This window comes from Hirsutella rhossiliensis, assembly GCF_020360975.1.
Source record: "Hirsutella rhossiliensis strain HR02 chromosome Unknown scaffold00014, whole genome shotgun sequence".
Lineage (NCBI taxonomy): Eukaryota > Fungi > Ascomycota > Sordariomycetes > Hypocreales > Ophiocordycipitaceae > Hirsutella > Hirsutella rhossiliensis.
In genome coordinates, this window is record NW_025408680.1 from 27,275 (window position 1) to 46,126 (window position 18,852).

The window sequence follows — 18,852 nt, forward strand, 5'->3', positions numbered from 1 at the left end:
TTCCAGGCGCAGGTACAGTCAAGAGCCCTCCTGCCTCCGGAATTGCCGGAAGCACTGCATTCGCCTGGCTTGAAGAGGTTCAAATCGCACGGTAGCACGAAAAGGCGATCCATGACCGGCCGTGAGGCCGCAGAGCATACTGCCGCTCGAGCGGACCGAGCCACTTCGGATTTGCTGAAGGGAGTTGATCAGCTTCCTGACCCTTCCTCGACCCCGTCCTCTCCTTTAGCAACTTCGCCACAGCTTCTTCGGGAAACGAGACGTAGTCGAACACGGAGCACGAAGGATATAGAGAAGGCGACGACTGCTACTGGGAAGTCTCCAGATAGAGCGGGAAAGGCCCGAAAGGGTGAGGAACCCGATATGCCTAAGCCGCGGTGCAAGAAGCGGAAGGCTTCAAGGAGGATGAAACGCAGTTGGAACTGCAACAGCGGCCTACCCAGGATTGTATACTAGTGGATTTCCTTCAGACTGAAAAATGGCACTTGTGCCCGTTCAGGTTGTAGTCAAGGCGCGATGGCTTTTAACCCATGCTTAGCGCGATAATCCCTGCAATATGTCTGTCGGAACCTGTCTGTCCGGAGCCATCCCGTGCATTAACGACTCTGTTCCAATCTCGTCTTGCTACAGATTATCAATAACCCTACGTGTGTCGCTCAATATGCATCTTATGTGACGTCTTTGTATCTACACTCGCTTCAGACTCGTTGACCCATCCAAGTGAATTGGAAACGGCAAGAGGAGCAGATATCAACCTCCTATGACTCTTGATTCCTTGGCTGCTAGACTTACTTTGCGGGTGTGACCCCGCAAATCAAGAGGCCGTGCATCGTGGCCAAGGAGACCGTCATCGACTGAAAGTTCTGCTGCTGCTCCGCAGTCAAGATGTGACGTTCTGCGACCACTTCGATTGGCAGTTCTCAATTCGGAACTCCGAGGTGAATTTCTTCCGCGCCTGAGCCGGCTGATTAGCAAGAACAGCGCGGTACTGCAAAGCAGACTAGCACCAACGGTGCCCGTGATGATGCCGATAGATGTCACCCTCTCTCGGACCTTGACCTCCTGCTTCAGTAGAATCAAACGCGTCGTGGCTCTGAACCAAACTAGTGCTCGTGGGAGAGCGCCGTAAGTCGTTACTCGGCCGGATTTGACGTTGTCTCGGACGTCAATCTTCGGATTGATGAGAGCAGTGAGGTTATTGACGGCATCCTCCTCGTGGTGATAAACTCGCGAGCTAGGCATCCACAAGTCTATCTGGAGCTTGTCTACCAAATTTTCAGGGTAATGTACTTTGGCCACAGTGGTGATGTAGCCCCAGGAGTCTCTTGTATCATAGGGCTCCAACGCGTACACTGGAAGTGTGTCAGAGGAAACGTGCTGGTAGCGGCCAGAGCTCGGGGTAAAAGTTGGAGAATAACTGAAGCAGCGCTTGGGTTCTTCGAAATAAAAGTATAGTTTAAAGGGATAGAAACCCTATTTGGATCGGAACAGTTTCCGGCGGAGGCGTTTGATAGCGGCCGCTGGGCGAGATTCTATCAGATGGGTTTGTGGGAGAAGGCTTGAAAGCTTTGCAGCCTCAAGCGAAGCCGAGGTTGGTCTCGGCGATGTTTTGAGACCGATTGAGGGTACAACTTCTTGGCTCGCGAACAAGATGGTGGTAACATCTATAGGGACTCCGTTAAAGGCTTGACTGGTGCGCATGGTAAATGATTCAGTCGTTCGCTCGACGGACGGACTTGCGTCGACGGAGCTTTGAATCAAAGCTCGGACATCCGTTGTTGAGTGTAACGAGGCTACTGTGAGCTTTGCTGCAGGGCTATCTGGAGGCAAGAAGTTCTCAGGAGTAACAGCTTGATGAGACTTGATGACCGGCGGCTGCATCCCAGGAGAACCTCCGTCTCCTGCATTGGATTGTGTAATAACCCAAGTCGGCTCAGTGATTAATGTAGTGGGAGGCGGAGGATCAGGAACCACGAGTTCTGTACTGGCCACTTGGAATGTTTGTGTCGAAGGGGGTCCGGTCAAGACGAAAGCCGAGGACCCTGAACTCAAATTCGGGTAACAGAGGGCCGAGTCGAATCCATTGGATTTGAATACGTTGAGATGCTAATATCAAGTATCTCCAGATGCGTCGGTTCGAAAACCGGATAAGGCTGCGATGTTCCAAACTTGTCGAAACCTCCCCCAGGCGAGGGCTTCTGATTCGAGAGACTCAGGCTGGTATGCCGGTGTATGGCTCCTTTGCTTGTTGAAAATTGCCGTGCGGAATCTGATAAGGGGTGCTTCAAATCCGAGAAGCTAACCTTCGACCAAGGTCTGCTGCGAGGGGCGCGAGAGGGTCCAAGTTGCCATCATCACTAGGGCTACCATGAGTTGGTAAGGATTCTGCAAAAGAACTAGTTGTGGTGGATCTTAGCCGGGGCGTTGCATTGCCCGCTTCGATAGGTCTACCGCTTGAGAGCACTGGAATCAAGCTTGAAACTATCGACGAGAAAATTGGCTCTCCTTTAAGGGCGTCGATATAGATTTGTACGGTTGGGGGTCGGCGGTACCGAAAGCAGAAGACAGGCCCAAAGGCGTTGTTTGCATTGCAATATTGGAGTTGAGGCGTTCCTTCGATGATGTTGGAGAATAGGAGACGTGAAGTATGGAAGCCGGCCTTAGAATGTCTGATTGCCATGATATATTGGGATCCAAGTGCAGCACGGATGATATTGATCTTGTGAACCACTCCCGGGTCGATTCTGTTGTAGCGGAACGACTAATCGTGAAAGCTGTGGGCATCTTCCTGCTTGCTGAAAGCTGTGGCTGGGTCATGGGCGTTTCCAGGGTGTTTGTCGACACATTTCGTGTGTCAGCTAAGTCCCTGCACATAGAAATGGGCACCCCCCTGTTTTGGGCACCCAAGATGGGTGCCCAACCTAAACGGCTGCGTCAACTTCAACAGCAAATTTCACCGCGGAAACGCATCCAATCTGCTAAAAAATTGACGCATGTGTCTTCAAGCCACTACTGATGAAATATACAGAGTCTGACATTCACAGCGCCCTTGAGGCAATCGCCAATGGCGGATCCGCCAAGAAGGCTGCTCGCGATTGGGGCGTCCCGAGGGCAACTCTTTACAATCGCATGCATGGTCACGAATGCAGAAAGGATGCATTTTCTGCTCTTCAGAGGCTTTCTCAGACACAGGAAAAGCAACTTACCGAATGGATTCTCATTCAGGACGCCTTGGGCCTTCCTCCCACTCACTCGCAGATCAGGCAGTTCGCGCAGCGCATGCTCGCCGTCAAAGGAGACCACACCGCTCGGAAAACACTGGATGCAAGCATTTTTAAGACGAAATCCTGCAGTTCGGACCCAGAAGTGCCATCACAGAGACTCTGCGCGTGTCAACGGCGCTTCTACCGAGGTAATTCGGCCTTGGTTCAACAATTTCTTCCTTCCGAGATTCTGGCTATTAAGCCGGAGAACAGGTACAACATGGATGAAGCAGGCATCATGGAAGGACTTGGGGAGAATGGCCTGGTCGTTGGCAGTGCTGAAAAACGATCTGTACAAAAGAAGACGCCTGGTTCTCGGGTCTGGACGTCGTTCATCGAGTGCGTGTCCGCTGCCGGCACCTTCCTCCCTCCACCCGTCATTTTCAAGGGCAAATCGGTCCAGCAACAGTGGTTCCCAGAAGATCTCAGTACTTTTAGTGACTGGCAATTCACTGCGACAAAGAACGGCTGGACTTCGGACCAAACTGCGGTGGAGTGGCTCGAAAGGTGTTCATTCCAAGAACCCAGCCACCCGACCCTTCGGAGCGAAGACTGCTAGTATTGGACGGCCACGGAAGTCACGAGACGGTTGACTTCATGTATCTATGCTACCAGCATCAGATTCACCTTCTTTTCTTACCTCCCATACCTCTCATGTGCTGCAACCGCTCGATTTGTCTGTCTTCTCGCTCTTAAGCACTACTACCGCAAACAGGTCGGATTTCTCAGCCTCCTGACCGATTCAAGCCCAGTCGGCAAGCAAAACTTTCTTTCCTGCTACCAGAAAGCACGCGAGCAAGCGCTCACTGTGTCAAACATCAAGGGTGGCTGGAAAGCGACGGGTTTGTGGCCGGTGTCGATGGCGAAGCCACTTTGAGCCCTCTTCTGCTGGAGAACAGCAACAGACGCAAAAGAACGCGAAAAATGTGGCCAATGCATTCAATAGCCACTTACCCACCAGTGACTGGCAATCAGACACATCCCAGATTGCGTGGTCGACCCCGAGGCGCTCGCAAGATCTGAAGGTTCAGGTAGTTCAATTCAACCAGCTAGACGACGACGTGCCCACGAAGAGATTGCTGTTCAGGAAGATCACAAAAGGGTTTGACGAGAAGGATGGCCTTTTAGCAAAAGCTCAATTGCAGATTCAGGCACTGGAAACACAATTGGCGGCCGTCAAGCCGAAAAAGGAAGAGGGTGGTCACGAGCCCGAATTCGAGGTTCGCCAATATTGAGGCAATACGACGGGCGCAGGAGGAGGTGAACGCAGCTGAGAATGAAGAATCTGATGAAACCGAAGCTGAGGTTTCAGAAATAGGTGACGATTGTATCGTAGTGCACGGTGGTGGGCAGTGAGAAGGGATTGAATTAATGGTGTTGAAAATGGTCGTGATTTTTTTGGGGTGCCCAAAACAGGGGGGTGCCCATTTCTATGTGCAGGGACTTAGAATCACTTTGCTTACAGTGGCGGGAATAGTAAACTTTTCCGAAAATGACGGGGCGCTTGATTGGACCAAAGACATTTGCTCATGATGTGACACATCCATCCTACCTGTCCAGGTGAAAATTTGGGCTTTGGGGCTGGCGGAACTCGGGACGATGATCGTTCTCGAACCGGAAGCAGTCCAGGGCTCTGGAGGTCTCAATGAGTTGAGCTTTTCAACTGCTGTTGATGCTGCCAAGCCTGCTGTTGAATCGACCTGGTTTCCGTCTCCGAGGTCTCGAATGCAAAGGTGGACGGTATAACCCGGGCGTTTGAAGGTTGGGCTGACATAACCCCTTGTTACTACACCTTCTTGGCTTTTTGACTCGGACAGCCTGAGCGAAAAAATAATGCTAGGAGTATCGAACCTTGTAAAGCTAGTAAGAGTTGTAAACCGGCCTGGTGGATTCAGCTCTTGGCTCGGTGTATCCAGCTTCCTGGTTCTAGCAGGCTGTAGAGTCGATCTGCTCGCGCCCTGGACATCCCCGCCAAACGAGCTCCACGCCTGTGAAGCTGCTCCTGAGGTGTCATTTGCAGTCCGGACTATCGAAATTGGAATCTCAGAGACGGAGGGGAATATATTGGTCTGCCAGCCGCGGGCTGCGCAGATACAGAAAGCTCCAGCCAGTATTGCTCATTGAGAAGCCGATGGCGATATTGAACTCACTCTCTCGAAGGGCGGACGACTCGACACCCCAGCGCCCATGGCATGCGAGCCAGGCGGATAACGCCTTTCTCGGCCTGAACTGCGGGCTTGAGGTTGCGGCAGTGGGCGTTGGGCACTGACAAACTCCGCCAAAGCAAGTGCCAAGACCATAGCGGGGGCCATCTCAGAATGAACGGTGTCAGTATCCCGAGGGTGCAGCGACACACAATGCGAGCAAAGAAGCGTCACACAACCAGTAGCCTGGTGAAAGCCAGATGCAAGCAGCACACAACACTTATTAATAACCGTGACTAAGTTGACCACATCGCAAGGGGACGGAGTCAGGAAGGGATGGGCGGTTCAAGGCCGGGACGCGCAAAAGTAGCAGGCAAACCATTTGCTTCTGAAATGCCTTCATGTCGGGTTCGCTAGAGACGGAGGGAAATGCCTGCTATGGTGTTACATACATACAGGGGGGGTTCAGGTACAGCGTCCGCCTTCGAAAGTATAAACTTGTCCCAGATTTGGGTCAATAGACGGTGCATATTATCCACATCGAAGTATCGCGCTACTGTTTTCTTAACAGTAGCTCGTTCGTACATAGGAGATACATACTTGTCGACGATTAAAAATGATGGCCATTGCGGCCATTTTTCTCTGCAGTCTCGCAACACAGCAGCCCAAACACGCTGAAAATAGCGTACATGGCTCCCCGACTGCCAACGTCCCCAGCATGAACAGATCCTGTCTACATATGATCCTCTAAGGACTTTGGAATGCGGAGATTGCCAAAAGTGTCTCATGGTTCCAAATAGGCGGCAGTGTACCGGTACCTAGTGCATCCGATTCGCACCACTCATGCCGGCCAGAAAGTCTGGTCCGTTCTACTAGGTAACCTCGGACGCCGCGGTCTGGGCGCATGCACTTGAAGCTGCTCTACATAGACTCACTCTTTCATCACTTTCAAAGGTACATTGTGATCCAGGTATCGCGTCGTCCGGGCTTTACTGTACATATTGCTCAACACGTGAGGTTAGCGCGAATGCACCAGTTGGGTTTGGTTGTGGTACCTTGCCGCATCAAACCAAACCTTGCCGCGTCGAACCTTGCCGCTCTAAACCTTGCCGCTCTAAACCTCGTCAATCTTTACTCGGCAGCTTTTAACCTCGCCGGTTCATACCTATTACTTCCTGTTGGGGACAGAATTGCCTACACAGCAAGGACAGTACGACGTATACGCTTGAAGGCCAGTGACTTATTGTGACCGCTTCGATTCGGTGCTGGTTGGATGCCCTTCGTAACCTGCCACCAGAGGCGGCCAAGAATACAACTGTGCTCTTTCGATGGCTTCGCATAAACCTGCAACATATATGGTAGAACTGCATGGTGGCCGGCCCGATACAAACCGGAGCGTGATACGGCTATACTTTGCACTCAGTACTACATGTTGATCTTGAAATAGCTCCTCCTCCCATGGTTCTGTGAGGCGAACAAGCACAACGAAACAGAGAGTGAAGAACGGGAGCCAGTGATTCAATTGTTGATCTCTAAAGAACCTCCGACAGGAGCTTGTGGTTTTCCTTGTTCCTTTATGCCCGACCACTGTAGAGACAGCCTCTGCCAGCGCATCGCAGCCCCCACTTCACTTTCGCTCCGTGGTTCCAATTAGAGTTCCCCACGTTCACAAGGGAATAACCTTACGTAGCCAGAGGATATCTGCACAATTTGGTGTTCTCTTCCAAAGATTGCCATTGGAGCGTGAATGATCAGTGCCCCAGTTTTTTAGGCGTGCGACAGGTTCCCGCACGTACGGTCGCTATTGAGTGACTTAATGATCGTAAAAATGACTACAGTACAGTCCCAGGATGATGAGCTGATAGAATATACGCGAAGCACATATTCTTCAGCTCTGTCTTGTCTTTTGTCAGACAGCAGTGTCCCACACCTCGCACGTGACAGCGGTTGATCTTTGTGGCATTAGTCAATTGATGAGAATTATCTAAAGAACAAGAAGCGACTGATGCCACAAAGATCAACCGCTGTCGCGTGCGAGGTGTGGGACACTACTGTCCGACAAAACCCTCACAATTATACCCAGCTGTACCGACATTGCATAACTGTGGGGTAACTATGGTATAGCGAATGAACAAGCAGCGGCAAGATCGGAACGCTCATTCACTGTGCTGCCTAACAGGCAGCAAGCAGTTCGTAATGCCATATTAGTGATGGATTCGAACCTTCTAGGTGACGTCGTCATCTATGCTGCCTGGGTGGCAACATCGCCACTCAGCCCAAAATCACAAGTATAAGAAGCCAATTTTCACCATCACTTAGATAGAGAATCAAGAGTCTTTCGTTGCCCGATTCACAGGGGATCTCCTTCCCGATCGTTGCTCAGTCATCCATACTGTCCGTGCCTCTTGTTGTGTGACAAGCCCTGCAAGCAGCGTAAATGGTGCATAGCCGTCGTGTGGTGAGAAGTCATACCTTCGAAGAAGAGCAGGATTCATGTTACTGCGTATGTACCATTGGCTTATTCTGGCTGTGTTGCCTGGAATGCCCGGACCACTTGCTTAAATCACCTGTGTTGAAAAACGCAGATCTTAGCAGGCAGTATGTACTACGGCATTAGGTAGTGAGCACAGCCGACATATAGACAAGATCATGGCGACCTTGAGCAGCAAATGGCTACTTAATGTTGCAGAGCAAGGTTTTAAAGACCGCTATCCATGAAAAGACGGCGGCGAAAGCTCTGAAATCTAGACGGTCTACAATATCGGGAATGAATCCGGCATCGAAGCGAGACAGAACATGGGACAATTTTTCAAGGGCGACGTCACGTATTATGAAGAGATGCCACCAAATAAGCCGTCGATATGATGCTGACGTCTACATACTTGTGCGACGAAAACTTAAAACCTATGACTATAATTCTACGAACGATTCGTCTTTCCCAGCTACTATTGACCTCGTGGGTGGACCTGTTCGCAGACAAGTCCCAACGCTGATTGCCGATTCAGGAGAAGCTATATCCGCCTGCGGTGAGGAGAACGCCTTCGGATTTCAATAGGTCTGGCGATGGCAAAAAAGACGGCAGTGCTCCTCCAAGAGTCACAGGAGCCAAGTCAGACTGTCAAAGCGAAGAGGTTGCCTCAGAAAGGACAAACACTAGTATGCTTTAGTAGCTTATGAGAGCTTCCACCATTGATAAACATGAGAGATCAAACACTTTGATAATTCGGCCGTAGCGTAGGTATGCCATTTTTCACCCAAGAGCGATAACCACCCATTGAGCGGGCTCTGGGTAGCGGACAGTAGTGTAAGTCGCTTTGGCCACTTGAAGCCCTATAGTCGGGGTAGAGCTTGAGAGTCGTTTCTTCTACCTTGTCAAACTTACGCCCTAAGAGATAGGTAGAGTCGTTGAGTAAAGCTTGTTGACTCTACTGAGGCGGAAGAAATGCGTTGAAGTTTGGAAGTCAGCAACTCCGTACATGAGCACCAACATCGTTTCATGGGCAAATTTTTGCCCTCGTCTCCCTCTCGAAGTTGACTTACGCGAGCGAGTCATATCGACATATTCTTCAGGGACAGAACGCGCCTTGCAAGTTGTTGTGAGGGAACGATCATGTGACTTTCATACTTTATGAAATGTCTCACTTTGATTCATGTAAATAGCGAAAGTCAGAGTCTTCCTTAGGAACCTCCTTCTCTCTTCGTAGACAATCACTTTACCCAAGTCGCACCCGACCTTGTTCGTGCACTTGTACCGTCACATATTGTCTACCAACTACCCTCCTCAATAGATCACCGTCCGCGACGTGACTATTGATTTCGATAGTTCTAAACCGCACTTGTCGCTTTCAAACCTCACCAAAACACCCTGCAACCAAATTCTCACCTAAACCACCACACCGTCAACAACCCAATGGCTACCGCTGCCCCCACCCGTCGATCGAGTGCCCCTGCCCCCTCAACGCCAGCAATACCAATGAAACGTTCCGAAATGCCTTTGTTGCTAACCCAGCCGGTCTCATGAAAGAAGTCTTCCTCGTATGCAATGCCGCATACAGTATGCAAGCGGTAATCGATTCACTACGTGCCTCGACCACGACGACAATAAGGGACATGGAGGACCTCCAAACCCGCCTAGAAAACACGCTCATTTCTAAAAGTGATGGAGACGCAACGATCGCCCGTCTTATGGCAGAAAATGAAGCATACCTAAAGATCATTCAGTCAAAGGAGCTTCACACCGCACACCAGAACACCCTGATCCTGAGGCCTTCACCGGAGAGGACCCCACGCTTCTGCCGAATTTCCTCCAGCACCTCGAGTTGAAGCTCGAAATGAATAAAGATTGGTGGAACTCGGAACCTCAACGTATGGGATATGTCGTCTCATGCCTTAAAGGCAAAGCACATGACCAAGTCCGCTACAACATTAAAGATGGGGTGGTTCTCTTCGACGATGTCAATGCCATAAAAGCACCCTTCAGTCAGCCTTCGGGGATATTGACGCTAAAGCTACCGCCCAACTCAAAATCTTTGACATGAAACAAGGCCATAGATCCCTTACGACATTCCTCCCGAATGGTATGCCGTCGCCAAGCTCACCGAGTGGGATAGTGGGGCGCTCATTGCTCACCTCCGACGTGCCCTCCACGACAACGTTATCTGGAGACTTTCTCACTAAGGGCAAAGATACACCTACCGAACTTAGTCAATTTATGGACCTTGTCCGTATCTGCGATAACGAATGCCGTCAAGTCAATGCCAATTACTTCAAGAAAAACACCGACAACTCAGCAAGTCACAAAGCAACCTTACAACCTCCACCACGCCACAATCGACGACCTCTAACGGCGGGGATTCAATGGATTTGAGCGTCATCACCTGGGGGCCAAAGATGTCGCCTCTGGTCGTAGACCCCAAACGGAAGCAGAGAGCGGCACGCAGAGCCTATTGCACAACGCATGGACTCTGCCATTGGTGCAGCTCGGCAAACATCGTTCCCTCAATTGCGACACCGCACCATGGAGGACGGAAAGTGTAGTCTCCGACGGAAGTCGCCGCAGGAGACGCAAGAAAAAGGGCGATCTACTGCTCTCTTCTCTGGACACCAACCAAGCTCATTTGCTACTGCCTTGTAACCTAATCGAAGACAATTCCACTCCGATTAAAACCGAAGCAATGCTTGACTCAGGTGCCACCGGAAAGGGGTTTATAGACGAATCCTTCGCGCACACCAACAAACTCACGCTTTATGAATTACGAAACCGTCGCCGGCTGAACGTAGTCGATGGAAGACCCTCCTCGGCTGGCGACATCACTCATGTGGTGAAGCTCAACATGGACATCAAGGGACACAAGGAGAAGATGCTTTTTTACGTAACGAAGCTTGGGAAGTATAATGTCATACTTGGAAAACCCTGGCTAACAGATCACAACCCAATCGTCAATTGGAGCACGAATGTGGTCACTTTCAACTCTGATCACTGCCGCAAATACTGCATGGAGAAAGGACAATACCAACTGCCTGTTTCTGAGCTCCTCTTTGTCAAGTTCTGCAACCACGACTATACTGCCACGCCCATCAATCCCCGAAGAGTCGGCGCAGCCGCATTCCACATGCTGACCAAAAACCGCGACGTCGACGTATTCTCATTATCACTGTATGAGATCGACAAAGGCTGGCTGAACTTGGGGTCATCACAGAAGCCTCCACCTTCGTAGAACCTAAAACACGCCGACGGGTCCGATTCGACTCTGCACTCACAGACATGGACAAGATGAACCGAGAGCTCCAGCTACAGGACGGAATCACCTCCCTTAACCCCAAGGACCAACAAACACAGGAACCTGAGCTTCCCGGAAAATAGCAGCCGATATGTACCTTTCAGGGGCATCACTCGAAGACATTCACAAAGCCCTCGAACCCAAGACTTTGATCGATCCTGCAACAAAAGTACCACAACACTACCATGAATTCTTGAAGGCATTCGACCAATCAGAGGCGGATAAACTCCCCCCACACCGAGACTGCGACCACGAAATTGAACTTCAACCTGGAACGACTCCACCACATGGACCTCTGTACGGGATGTCCCAAGACGAACTTCTCGTCCTCCGGAAATTCCTTCAGGAAAACCTTGACAAGGGTTTTATACGCGCTAGCACCTCACCGGCGGCCTCGCCGGTGTTATTTGCAAAGAAGCCAGGAGGGGCCTTCGTTTTGCGTGGACTACCGAGCTCTTAACGCGATAACCATCAAGAACCGCTACCCGCTACCGTTAATCCAGGAGACACTTTCTCAGCTAAGCCAAGCCAAGTATTTCACCAAACTCGATGTCGTCGCAGCGTTCAATCGAATACGCATCAAGGAGGGTCAGGAGTGGATGACGGCGTTCAACACAAGATATGGTCTCTTCGAGAGCATGGTGATGCCTTTTGGACTATCAAACGCCCCAGCTACCTTTCAAGCTCGAATCAACGAAGTCTTACGCCCATTCCTTGATAGATATTGCACAGCCTACATCGACGACATTCTCATCTACTCAGACGACCTCGCCACCCACAGACTCCACGTCAAATCAGTACTTCAAGCACTTGAAGCCGCAGGCCTACAACTTGACGTCAAGAAATGCGAATTTGAGACTACTGAAGTTAAATATCTGGGCATGATCATCTCAACCACTGGAGTACGGATGGACCCAGAGAAAGTCGACTGTCTCATCAACTGGGAGGCCCCTATCAACGTCAAAGATGTTCAAGCCTTCTTAGGATTCTCGAATTTCTACAGACGGTTCATCAAGGGATTTTCACGCATCGTACGACCACTTGTTGCCCTGACACGGAAACTAGTCAAATGGAACTGGACTTCATCGTGCCAAGAAGCATTCGATATGCTCAAAAATAGCTTCACTTCAGCGCCAATCCTCAGACACTTCGACCCCGCAAGAGAAGTGTTTGTCGAATGCGACGCATCCGATTTTGTCTCTTCGGGCATCCTCTCCCAGGAAGATGATCAAGGAGTGCTACACCCAGTGGCTTTCATGTCCAAGAAGTACGACCCCGCTGAGTGCAATTACGAGATCTATGACAAAGAACTTTTGGCTATTGTACGCTGCTTCGAATGCTGGAGACCCGAACTCCAAGGCACGCACCACCAGATTACAGTCATCACTGACCATGCCAACCTTCGATATTTCATGACAACCAAGCAACTTTCAAGACGACAAGTCAGGTGGAGCGAATTCCTATCACAGTTCCATTCGCTATCAAGTCAGTGCCTGGGAAGAGAACGGAAAACCTGACTCACTCACACGAAGATCACAAGACTTGCCGAAAGATGAAAATGACGACCGCATCCAGTACCAACAACAGTCGCTGCTTAAGCCTTGCAACGTAGACTCCTCCGTACAAGAACAACTAAAGCTTGACCCCGAGCTCTCAGAACTCTTTGCCAATCTCTCCTGGGAACAAGAAATTGCACTATGTCCCGCCATTCTTGACGAAATTCAGCCAGAACCAATCAACCACAGAATCACAAGACTTCTAGACAAGGGCTATGAGGAGGACGAATGGTGGATGAAAATCAGGGACGAGATGCTCAAACCCCATGGCACTCCTCACTCGAAGGAAGTTTCTATCGGAATGCATGATAAACGAAGGCCGATTATATTTCCGAGAGAGGCTATACGTACCCGCAGGCGAACTACGGACCCTTCTCACTCAACTCGCCCACGACAGCGTCGAATCAGGCCACCCGGAAAAACAAGCTATACGAACTCATTTCACGCTCTTATTGGTGGCCAAGGCTTAGCGCCGATACGAAACAATTCACACGCAATTGCCACGGATGCCTGAGGAACAAGACCTCCGGTTACGGTACCAGGGGACGTTGAAACCGCTCCCAGTTCCCTTGCAAAGATGGAGGGACTTGTCCGTTGACTTCATTGGCCCAATTCAGCGCACAGCTCGTGGATTCAACGCAATCATGGTGGTAGTCGATAGGCTGTCAAAGGACAGACATTTCACGCCTTGCAAGACCGACATGAAAGCACATGACTTGGCAACGCTCTTCGTACGAGATGTCTGGAAACTCCATGGACTACCGGATTCAATCGTATCTGATAGAGGACCACTGTTTGTCTCGGAATTCTGGAAAGCGGTTTGCCACCGCCTACAGATCAATATCAGCCTCTCCACAGCATACCCCCCCGAAACTGACGGCCAGACGGAAAACGCTAACTCATTTCTCGAACAATACCTTCGCCAGTATGTTAGCTTTGCTCAGGACGACTGGGACGAGTGGCTCCCATTGGCCGAATTCGCAGCCCGTAACGTTGTTAGCGATTCAACGGGAATGTCTCCATTTTTTGCGAACACAGGCTACCACCCCCGAATGAGCTTTGGTCCCCCTCGCGCAATACCACTCGCGGCATCCAAAGACCTGGCAGAACGCTGCAACGAGGGGAACGAATTTGTCGCCAAGATGCAAGAAATCACTGATCTACTTCGGACAAACCTGCTCTCAGCTCAAGCCTCACAAGAACAGTTCACCAACGCAAATAGATCACCGGCGCCAGCGTATCGAGTTGGAGACATGGTGCTACTTAGCACACGCAACATCGATTCGACCAGACCCATCCCCAAACTAGATCATAAGTTCATTGGCCCTTTTCGAATCGAGCGCGTGCTCAACCCTCACTCCTACCAACTGAAGTTGCCACATGAATTAGACTCAATTCACAATTCATTCCACGCCAACCTCCTACGACCGTCACCAAACGACCCGCTCCCCGGCCAATACAACACACCGCCCCCACCAATAACGCTAGATGCAAAGGGGGAGAAACTCTGGGCGATTGAAGCAATACTGGACTCGAAACGCACAAAACAGAAAGGCTTCCAGTACCATATACTATGGAGAGGCTTCGACCTTGAGCAGGCAACATGGGAACCACTACAGAACGTCGTCAACGCTCACATCGCCATCAGAGACTTCGAGAAGCACAGCAAAAACAAACCCAGACCCACGAAACAAGAAGTGCAAAATGCTCGCCTACAGGCTCAGCAAGACGTGGAAGAATCAGAAGCGATGGAGTAAGGGAGGCCCATGTGTGAGGGAACGATCATGTGACTTTCATACTTTATGAAATGTCTCACTTTGATTCATGTAAATAGCGAAAGTCAGAGTCTTCCTTAGGAACCTCCTTCTCTCTTCGTAGACAATCACTTTACCCAAGTCGCACCCGACCTTGTTCGTGCACTTGTACCGTCACAGTTGTACTGTTACCTACATGACTTCAACAGAACACCATTTTGGTTCACTCTGTTCCAGTGTCCGCATGAAGGTAGAATGATCCTTCCTCAACCTCGCAGGCTATGTCGAATCGTACGAGTTTCGGGTACACAGCTTTCCTCGCCGCGGCTCGTGCCAGGGCGCCCAACGACGGACTATTCTAAAGGTGACGTTTATGGGGTATGTGGTCCGGTGATCTTACCTGGGCGAGCTGCTTCCCGGGCGCGCACTGAGACTGGGTGCTTGCTCCCTACTCTGCTGCAGCTTTGCGATGCAACTCAACTCGGGGGGGGGGGCAGGAGAAGCGATGCTCGTGGAGGAAGAGGGAGGGGCTGGTGACCAGACCAGTGAGAGGGAAGAGAGTGTGGAGAGTGGAAAAGGGACAAGGGGGGCTGTTGGCATTGCCGGCTTGTCCCCGGCTTGTCCCCGGCTTGTCCCCAGCTTGTCCCCAGCTTGTCCCTTACCGCCCACGACTCTCAAGGTGGGTGGAAGGGCTGCGCCTTGGGAAGGAGGCACTGATACGTCACAGTGATGACTTCGGCAAAGCTGGCCCCCGTCTTCCTCTTCTCGTTACTCAATAGCTGAGGGCATGGGGGGCTCAGATTGTCTATAAATGGGTCACGGATTCCCATTCCCGGATTCTCACCATCTAACACTTTTCTTCCATATCTTTGTTTCCTACGTGACCACTGTGAAGATGGACCGGATAACTCTGAAGAAGACATACCGCTGGCCCTCTCCGAGTCAAGGTCACTCATCCCACCATTCTGCAGTCACGTGGAACTTCCCGTCCTCGACCCCGTCTCCCTCGCCGTCCAGTTCAAGGAGCTGCAACTCTGGCTCCAGCAGCAAATCAGGAAGCACAAGTGAACCCATTCAGACCATCTCGGAGCCTGATGAAACCCCCGACGTCAAGTTTGGCGTTCCCGTTGTCAATTCGACGGGCCCAGAGACATTGATGCAGGGGACAACCTCATGCCCAGGGTGGTTTTCCATACATGGAAAGGCCTGCAATCGATAATCGGTATCGGCCCCACATTTATTGCAAGTATTGCAATACACCTTTCCATACTTGGTCCGTGCACGACGACAAAATGTCACTGAAGACACCTTCGACAAGATGGACAAATTCACACCATATGGTGAATTAAAAATACGAAGTAATTGATTGAGCTCAATGATAATGTCCAAAAAGAGAGGGTAGGCAAATCTTACGTGTTTTGTTCCAAGACGAGGAGGGAAATCAGACGGGGAATTTGCACGAATTCTCACGCCACGGTCACGCCACCGCCCCTTCCCTCTTCAAGACATTGTTCTTCACCCAATGCTTCAACCAATTCTCCCTTTTCAATTTGGTCCGCATCCAATTGTGCCCTTTCCCAGGAGATCGTACGACGAGCCCCTGAAAACACCCGTTCCGGCTCGTCGCTCATCGCTGGCATTGATAGGATGTCTATTGCCATTCGTGATAACTTCGGCCGTCGGTTCCTATGTCGCTCTTGAAGCCACCATGATAAAGCAGTTGTTGGCGCAATCTCATATGGATCACCTGAGATGTAATCTTCATACTCGTCTTGACTTGTAGGTCGAGCACAATTCTGCAGATTTCTTGAAATACGATCAAATGCATCAAGGCCATTGTCTTCTTCTTCGTCCAGTACATGATACGAAATTGTACCGTCGTTTGTATTTCGGTAAGAGTAGCAAAGGTCTTTGACCCGTTTGAAAGCAGTTTTATGCCACTTCTTCTAATTTGAGTGGATGTACGTCGTGCGATAGCTTGGATGAAGGACCAAAGAAGCGGCGTAATAGGGCGAATTCTCTTTATTGATAATTTCTTGGTCAAGGTAGCCTTTGAAGACACGGCCCAGATCCCACGCTTGCCCGTAGAGTTGATCAAATCCTTCGATGATGGACGGTTGAAGAGGAGATAAATTCTCTGCGACGTTGATGACATACTTTCTTGCCCTCAGGGTGTTTTCGAAAGCTGGCGGTGACAGAAGTACTGTAGGGATCATTCTGGGGACAATAAAGATAATATATGAGGCGGTTCCTGCCTTTGAACTCCGCTTCCCCTAACCCTTTTACTACCGGTACATTACTGCCAGATGAGCATGTTTTCATGATCCAAAAGCAGGTTTTTCTCTTGTCTTGGGAGATATAGACGCGAATGAATCCGAAGCAATGGATTCAGAATCGAAGAAACATAACTAACACAGGCTCAGAATCCATTGTCGCCAGGTGATAATGGTATGCTGTGGGTTGGTGGTGAGGCTGATTTTGTGGATGTGCGGATTTGTAGCGGGGGTTCCAGGCCCACAGCCCCTGTAGGTAGCCCCCTGTAGGAACCCTTGTTAGTGGCGTGGTTCAGCCAATAGTATGGAAATACATGGATCCATATCCATACCTATTCCATGCCATTCATGGAAAGGGTATTTCCATATTTAGATATGGAAAACCACCCTGCTCATGCCTCGCGCAATCCCCAGCACCTACCATAGGCCCAACAATGGACGCCAACCGTCTTCAGTCTCTTTCCTCAGAGTGCGAAAGGGTCGTCAGTGAGCAAACTAAGACACATCAGCGTAGCGTTTTGGCAAATCAAGGTATTATGAGTTCTCTCGCAGACAACCTGCACTTGCAGTTCTTACAGTATTTTGCAGAGAACGTAATGATCGAGCCTGAGTGCCCATCACACGTGCAGCAGGTGCTTCCCGAAGCGATCACAGTTTGTAAAAAGTCCGAGGTAACCAAGCCGCGCCGAAGCAGGCGTAAGAGGAAGTCTGCGCCACGCGCTGCTGCTTCTGTTTCGTATCGTGTTCAAAAGAAGCGCATTGCGACTTGCACCACTCAGGAATACGACTTTTTACGCTTGGGGGAGGTACGAAAGGCATGGAACGGATCCATCGAATATAAGGTCATTTGGAAGCCAACCTGGGCGTCTACTGACGATCTCCGGGGCAAACGGGCCTTGGAAGAGGCCGAAGAGCTCGTCGTGGATGAGTTCGGTCAGGTAGTGTGGGAAAGGAGATGGGAAGATCGGGCCATTTCGGCATGGATACCAAGTCCGAATAGAATATGTCACACAGGGTACATCAGCCTCCAACAGACTGAAACCCTGACTCGCACAGTAGTCACCAGCTTAACAGTCACAGAACCTTCCATCAGGTTCTAGTTTGTTCACTCGCATCGCCTATAAAGATGCAGCCCATGCTACGCTCTAGATAGAAGTTAGAAGAATCAAGAGTCTTCCAGTCCCTGATCTTTATGCTCACTTGCTCATCCTCCGTGCGATAGAATATCTAGGTTATGCCGAGACAACCCTATCTTCGCTCCTTTGCCTTGTACCAACAGCAATGACTAAGAGGATCCGAACAATAGGAAGTTCTTGAAAAATATCAACGGGGTTGTTGTTGACTTGATATGAGACATGGACCAAGACATGTTTAGGCAGCACTTACAAGTGGTGAGTCACTGGATAGTGGCACGGACGTGCCACTATGTATATATGTATGTTGAGAGCTGTCAGACAGAATTGAATAGAAGTAAGTTCAATCGCAACAGTTGTTGCCTCGGCGATGGGCTCCTGCGTTTTGTATCATTTTTCGCGCAGCGCGTTAAACAAATGTTTTGAAAGCCAAATAAATTATCGCTGCCATTTCTTACCCGACAGATGGCTATTTACCTTCGTTCAATTAGTCTCTAGTATCACTTCTTGGAACTGAGAATTATGGGGTGGAATAAGCCTAATAAAGACAGGCCAGGCCGTTGGCCCGCTTCCGTCGCTGGGCCCAACTACTGATTTTTGCCTCGGTGTCATCCTTGTTTCCCACCACCACCCGTGTCTGGTCCCAACGGCACCGCTTTTTTAGATGTATTTGGAGTAGGGGAAGGAAACCCGCCGTCCTCTCCGGGCTCATCCCTGCTAAAGTACGGTTCCTTGCAATAGTAGCGAGTCCGAATTGGCGATCTCCTAAAGCCTTACGACGCTGGAGAGAAGCGTGAGGTTCTTTTCGTTTGCGCTCCGTCGTGAGGAAATTCCTCAGAATATCGTCGTGCTCAACGGCCCAAGTGCCAAGCTTCTCAGCCTCGTCATGCCATAACGCAGGCAGGGGTCCTGCGCGGAGGGCTTGTAGAACTGTTGGATGAACTGCGCA

The 18,852-nt window shown here is 50.4% G+C and overlaps 2 protein-coding genes across 2 annotated transcripts; one reads left to right on the forward strand and one right to left on the reverse strand.

Moving 5' to 3' along the window:
* Positions 1–880: 880 nt before the first annotated feature.
* HRG_09864 (uncharacterized protein) lies at positions 881–1,242 on the reverse strand (the record flags this gene model as incomplete). The annotated part of the gene is made up of 2 exons (XM_044868335.1): positions 881–955; positions 1,012–1,242. The coding sequence occupies 2 exons, from the start codon at positions 1,240–1,242 to the stop codon at positions 881–883; spliced, it is 306 nt and encodes a 101-aa protein (XP_044716332.1).
* A 9,339-nt stretch (positions 1,243–10,581) lies between these two features.
* Positions 10,582–11,124, forward strand: HRG_09865 (retroviral aspartyl protease domain-containing protein; the record flags this gene model as incomplete). Its single annotated transcript, XM_044868336.1, has 1 exon — positions 10,582–11,124. One exon carries the CDS (start codon positions 10,582–10,584, stop codon positions 11,122–11,124), a length of 543 nt encoding a protein of 180 aa, XP_044716333.1.
* Positions 11,125–18,852: the final 7,728 nt, after the last annotated feature.